We start from the raw sequence: 7034 nt of genomic DNA on the forward strand, positions 1-7034 counted from the left end.
GATTTATCGAAAGTCGAGTTACACATCCCTATTCTAATCGGTACCCGCTTTTTTTGTCAACAGTGTCGTAAAATTTTTTCAAAGCCTTAATTTGTGAAGAATTTTAATTTTGGTTTTCTTTTTTCTAGGGTAAATTTTTTAAGAATATTTTTGTACTAGAACTTATATAAGAATGTGTCTTTTACAGGTAGGATTCACTTAAAAATTACAAACAACCAAAATGGAACAACAACATAACGAACAACAGCAGCAAGTTCGAACAACAGGTCGAATAAAAAAACCCAAAGCGGTATTCGATCCATCGGACAATTATTTACCCAGAGCACAACGTTTGTCAATTGCCACCCCGCCCGCCGCTGGCGGGGGCGGTAACCAAATGCAGGATCGTCGTAGTACTAATAGTCGAATGTCTACAGCATCTTCGTCCGATAGTACTACTGCATCCGTTTCCATGTCCAAGGAAGTTTGTGTAGGCTGTGGCAAGCGTGAATCAAAGCGACCGGCATTTGCATCAAAAAATCCTCTAATTTCATGTTTGGAATGTGAGAACAAAATCCATAAACAATGCCTTAGTGTTGATTATGAAGATTTTGAAGCTGCACGACAAAATTATAAGTGTGAAAAGTGTTCACCTTGTTCTGTTTGTAACAAGCAGGGTAATGATGAGAACACGGAAGGCGATTCCATATTGATTTGTTCCACGTGTACGAAACATTATCACAATATGTGTTTACAGCCTAGAGTCCTAAAGGCTGGAGATGATCAACCGCGTGATTGGCATTGCCACAAATGTAGTAAATCTGATCAAGTAAAAGATGAGACTGAGGATTTACCAGTTAAAAAAATTCGTGAAATTATTGGAGGTGGTCAGGTGCACCCTGTTTCTACCAATAACAAAGTTATCCCCACGCCATCTGTTGAATCCAATATAAAACGCCCACATTGTGATGAGCAAGACAAGAAGGAGGAGGGCAATTCTGCTGATTGTGATGGCCCCACAGAGGAGAAACGCTCTAAAACTGTCAACTCCATATCTAAAGAAATCGATTGTAATGCTGAATCCAATTCTATGCCATCACAACCATTATCTCAACAAAATAGTCGTGTTAGTCCAAATAATATATCTTGTGAAGATATTCCGGATGTTCAGATGGTCAAAAACTGGTCCGTAGATCAAGTTTATGAACATTTTTTTAAACATTTTCCCAAGGAAGCTTATATCTTTAAAGATGAAGAGATCGATGGACGTTCTCTTTTGTTGCTCAAGCGGAGCGATGTTGTTAAGAAGTTGCCCCTCAAATTAGGACCATCTCTTCGTCTATATAGTGCTATTTTGAAAATTCAGGCACAATCGAATGACAACACCTTGGGTTGGAGCTGTACTCTTTGATCATATTGTTTGTAGCGTCCTTTTTTTCGTAGGTTTTAACTCACAACGAGTAGACTTTATTCATTTCATACACTTATTAAATGTATTTTATCTTTTATGTATTTTCATTTATATTATTATTTTCAAACAAAAATCTATTATCAATATATTAAATTTGAATTTAAAATAAATACATGTACAACAACAGGTTGTGTACGAACATTATAAAGACTGCCTATATTTGTTGCTCTATTTTAACCTTGAATATAGAATTAATGCCTCGATTGTGACCCAGATGCATTGCCATTTACCATGTCCCGGAAAGCTAACAACATCGTTTGCCGAACGGAACGATTTTTCGTTAGTTTGGCCAGTAAAAATGGCAAACAAATACAAGAAACGTAATTTTCATGCAGCTTTATTGTATTTTGTTGTGATGATGAAGTTAAAGCACTGGTCAACAACACCAAAATCGCAAACAAACATTGTATTTGATTAATTATATTAAAAATTGGGAAAAGTGCTAGTGATGTTTAAAAATTTCTTCTCTTTATCGGAGCGCACACATATATATATATATATATATATATATGGAAAAGTCAATTATTTTTAATATTCCATTGGACAAAATTTAAATTTTTTTTAAGCTACATGAAAAATTTTTGGTACATTGATTCAGAAAAAATTCCCATTCTCAAATCTGTTCAAGATACTAATTTTGATTTTTGCGCGCACAACTTATGGCGGTTTTAATTCTGATTATAAGAAAAAATCTTATAAAAACGTTATTCATTATATTGAGAAACTGTGTTAATTTATGGCTTCCTACGTCTTATATGTTTACTGTGGTCCCATAACTTTAGTGAAAAAGTTGTACATTTTCTCGGAAATTAAGAAAGAATTCAAAAAAAAAAAAAAAAATTGCTGGCTTGGAACTTGTTTTAATAAAATTTAAGCTGTTTATGCATCGGAAAAATATTTTAATAATATGTACGTAATCTAAACATCGCGAAGATTCAAATGAAACCAAAAATATACAAATCTGTTTAGCGGTTTGAAAATTATAGCAAAAACAAAAATACTATATATATAGGGAATTTATAAAATTTTTGTAAGAGAAAATATTTTTTCAAATTTACTTTGTAAGTTAGTTGAAGAAAATGTAGGAAAATTAGGTCGGAGTTATTCTTCTATTTCAGTTAAATATCACGCAAAAAATTAAAATTTTTATTCTAATCACTTCTTGAGTACACGCTAACATCTAGCGGAAGATATGGGTAACGTTCAAATAAATTTTGGGTTCCTTTGAATGGGGTTTAATCTTCAAATAAAACTGTATCGGGTAATGTTCATTTTGAAATGCGTGTAAATCGCGAAATCCTCAAAATCATTTGATGTGCATGCGGTTTATCAATACGGCAAAATATTCTCTTTTAATTTTCTACACATTTGCCGAGATTTACTTTGGCGGCTAAGATGTAGTAAAAACGGTATAACGCTTATAATTTGCACAAAGTGCATATGCTTTTTATGCGCATGCGATTTCACTATCATCCATGTAAAAATACATCGATATAAACTTATAGCGATAAAATCCATCAAGAAAAGTGGATGTAGCATCACACACTATTTTTGGGACCGCTTTTTCGCAAAAACGCGAGTGATGTGTCGGTTTCTTCATTGACAAGGAAACGATCCACAGAAAACGCGATTAAATCCGCGATATTTTCAAAAACATTGCAGTTGCTGTTTTCGCCGTTCTAGGATGGATTTTCACGATCTATGATTTATTTGATCCTGACCGTCAACAAACTAAAATATCTTGGGGTCCCAGCACAATCAAAAGGATGTTGTAAATACTGTACCCAAAAATAGGGGTTTTCGAAAAAATATCGCACTAAATTTTGGCCTTTGGCGTGGATTACTGTGATGCTGTGTGAGCTACATAGTCAACAATATACATATCAAATTATGCGTTGTCGCGATTATGGTTATTATTAATGGTTCTTAGAAAAAGCCAAATGCGCGTCCCTGTTAAATAAAAAATACATAAAATCTGGCTTCAAATAATCAGCATCCATAAAAGGCGGATGCGTTGAAAATTTTGAAAAGTGATACATTAGAAGTGTAATCTTCATTTTGTATTTTTCTACTCTTACTTTGGCAGATATCCATACTTTAAACGGTTTGAACGGCAATCGACCTACAATTTGTCGCCGAGTCTTAAGACACCACTTGTAGAGAAGTTTTACATGGCTGAAAAACTCAGGAAATGTCGCCAACATTACTGAGTGGTATTTTGCCACCGTTGAAATTTTGTTGCTTGGTCTGAAAATCGAAAGTGCAAGGCGGGTGTGCATACCATTGCACCACAGTGGCACCCAAATGTACACATTTTCCGTTAATTTCAAGTTCGCCGCAAGCTATGTTTCGATTGCAACCAATTAAAAAAATTATTTTTCAAATGTTTGTTATTGGCGATTTTTATGTTAGGTTAGGTTTAGGATGCGCAGCTGCCGTGCTGGCAGCCACTCCACTCGGAGACCTAGAGGTCCATTGTGATCATCCTGACTATTGAAGTGTGTGTGTTGTGTGTGTGATGATGTTGCTGTTGTGATGTGATGGGGTGTATGACGGCAATGGATGAGGTGATTGTTGTTGTTGTAGCAGCATAAAAACCGCTGGCCGAAACACTATGGTTTCGGGTCAATCCGGTACGAAAGAACCCGCTGCCGTGGGGTTGTGTGAGGTGATTGTAGTTGCTGACTATTGAAGTGTGTGTATTGTGTGTGATGATGTTGGTGTTGTGATGTTATTGGGGTGTATGTCGGCTATGGATGATGTGGTTATATTTGCTGCTATATGGGTTGTCTGCAGATGATGATAATGATTTGTGCATATGGTGCTGATGGTGTACAAGGAACATGGGTTGTGATGTATGTTCTGACTGGTGCTGTGTGCCTGCACATGGTCATGCAAGACTGTTGATGGTGATGAAGTGTGCTATGTGGGAGGAGATGGTGTATTGAGTTGGAAAGACGGGAAATGGAGAGTGATAATACAAGAGAGAGAAATAAGAAAAATGTGTGAATGTGGAGGAGAATAACAGATTTAGGAGAACATTTTTATCTTATTTTGGCACAAAAATATTAGAAATATTGGTGATGTTATACAAACAATAATTTTTGGAAAAAAATTGTTCTTTTAATTTTTGTCATTATTTTTGCAAACTATATTTTTTTATTTTTGTATAATGTTATCTTAGTCATGGATTAATCAGCAAGATATTTTGTATTTATTTGTAATGCGCACTTTGGTCTTAAAGACTTTTTGCATTACTATGTATGAATAATAAATAAATAAATAAAAAAATTTAACTTTTATTTTCTTTGAAATTGTGAGATGTGACTGCTAAAAAACAGTTGCCATAAAATGCTTAATACGGCAACTGAAATCGTCGACGTCAGTTGCCGATTGCCATCTGTAATGCAATTTTGGCAAATGCCAACGCAACTGAACGATAGTTCCCTTCCATAATCTAGGCATAAGTTTTTGAAAATATTTCAAGGGAATTAATCTAAAATTTTACGCTTGGGTAGGGGATGGATGAATGATACCAAGCAACGGTCTTGACCGGCTTTAACATGGCAAAGCCCAGGATTTATCTTGGTCCCTCTTTCATCTCAAGTGGACACTGACCTCCCCGTGGTGTCACCTGGGGAACTGCCTTTAACACCCGTTAAAGGGAGTGAGCTAACATGTGCCGCGCGTTCTCCCATAAGAACGTTAAAAACTTGGGTTTAGGCGTCGGGTTAGTAACCCTCCCCTAGAAAAAACAGCATGAAAAACGAAAGAAAAGAAAAACAACCCCCTCTAAAGTTGACGAACCCCGCAAACGTTTTAAGGACCATGATCTGCGAATCTGCACCTGGAATGTTCGCACTCTTTATAGAGAAGGTGCAGTCTTCGCATTGGCAGACGTACTTGAAAAGTACAAGGCCGATATTACTGCCATAGAGGAAATACGATGGGTTGGGAAAGGCGTCACAACAACACCGAAAGGTGACGCACTGTATTATAGCTGCCATGACGTAAAGCATGAGTTTGGTTGCGGATTCGTAGTTAGTCGGATACTAAAACATCTGGTATCCAGCTTCATCCAACTGAATGAAAGACTTGCTGTAATTCGAATAAAGGCTAAATTCTTCAACATCAGCTTTATTTGCGCTCATGCTCCCACTGATGAAAAGGACGAACAGACCAAAGATATATTTTACGAGCGCTTAGAAGAAACATATGACCGTTGCCCTGTCCATGACATTAAAATCATTCTAGGCGATTTTAATGCCAAAATTGGAAGGGAAAATATCTTTGGCCCAACAGTCAGGAAATTCAGTCTCCACAGTGAAACATCTGACAATGGTATGAGGCTGATAGACTTTGCAGCTGCAAAAAACATGGTAGTTAGCAGTACCAGATTTAATCATCTCGATATTCATAAGGGCACCTGGCTGTCTCCAGATCAAAGAACAAGTAATCAAATTGATCATATTTTAATAGATGGAAGACATTTATCCAGCGTGTTGGATGTACGATCGTTCCGAGGCGCAAACATTGATTCGGACCACTACCTTGTTGCAGCAAAGGTACGTACCCGTCTAAACTTTGCAAATAAAGCACGAACAGACACAACGTGGAAGTTGGACATCGATAGGCTGCAAACACAACAGATAGCCACAGCATATTCCACTCAACTAGCCCAATTGCTTAACGCGAGCACTCCTTGTCCCGATAACATAACAACACAATGGCAAAATATTGTCCACTCCATGCAAACAGCCGCAAAATCCATACTTGGATTCCAGAGACCTCCACAAAGGAATTCATGGTATGACCAGGAGTGTCGTGCTGCTACCGAAGAGAAAAATGCGGCATATAGAGCTACTTTACAATCAGTAGCAACGCGTAGCGCACGAGAGAGATATCGGGAGAAAAGGAGAGAAGAGCAACGTCTTTTCCGCAAGAAAAAGAGAGAAATGGAAAAGCGGGAGTGTGAAAAAATCGATATGTACAGCAGCCAGAATGAAGTCCGAAAATTCTACCAAAGAGTGAAACATCAAACAGATGGTTTTGGTACAGGCACATCCTCCTGTAGAGACCAGCAAGATAATCTGGTAACAGATACAGATAGCGTGCTCAGGATATGGAAGGAACATTTCTCCAATCTGCCGGTATCCAATAGTATCGAAGACGATGATACCACAGATCCAATCCCAGAAGATGGTATAGAATGTATACCTCCTGGCCAAGATCAGGTAAAAACAGCAATCAACCGAAGCTGAAGAATAATAAAGCTGCAGGAGCCGATAGTTTACCAGCCGAGCTGTTTAAAACCGGAGGCGACGCGCTGATAAGGTGTATGCATCAGCTAGTTAGCACCATCTGGCAGGAACAACGCGTACCCGACGATTGAAACCTGAGCATCCTATGTCCCGTCCACAAGAAAGGAGATAAGACTGTATGCTCCAACTATAGGGGCATATGTCTTCTCCCTATTGCCTATAAGATAGTGTCAGGGATATTGTGCGAACGACTAAAGCCAATGGTCAACGAAATAATTGGATCATACCATAGACCTGGCAAGTCCTCCATTGACCAGATATTT

The 7034-nt window shown here is 37.7% G+C and overlaps 1 protein-coding gene across 1 annotated transcript; it reads left to right on the plus strand.

Annotated features, from left to right (window-relative positions):
* On the plus strand, positions 1-1598 carry Lint-O (L(3)mbt interactor in ovarian somatic cells). The gene is made up of 2 exons (XM_073957455.1): positions 1-129; positions 188-1598. Exon 2 carries the CDS (start codon positions 221-223, stop codon positions 1388-1390), a length of 1170 nt encoding a protein of 389 aa, XP_073813556.1. The 5' UTR covers positions 1-129; positions 188-220; the 3' UTR covers positions 1391-1598.
* Positions 1599-7034: the final 5436 nt, after the last annotated feature.

Source organism: Musca autumnalis, unplaced genomic scaffold (assembly GCF_047663935.1).
Source record: "Musca autumnalis isolate F117 unplaced genomic scaffold, ASM4766393v1 scaffold_5, whole genome shotgun sequence".
Classification (NCBI taxonomy): domain Eukaryota; kingdom Metazoa; phylum Arthropoda; class Insecta; order Diptera; family Muscidae; genus Musca; species Musca autumnalis.

Coding starts and splice junctions, on each gene's coding strand:
- Lint-O (XM_073957455.1), top strand. CDS start 221: ATGGAACAACAACATAACGAACAACAGCAGCAAGTTCGAACAACAGGT.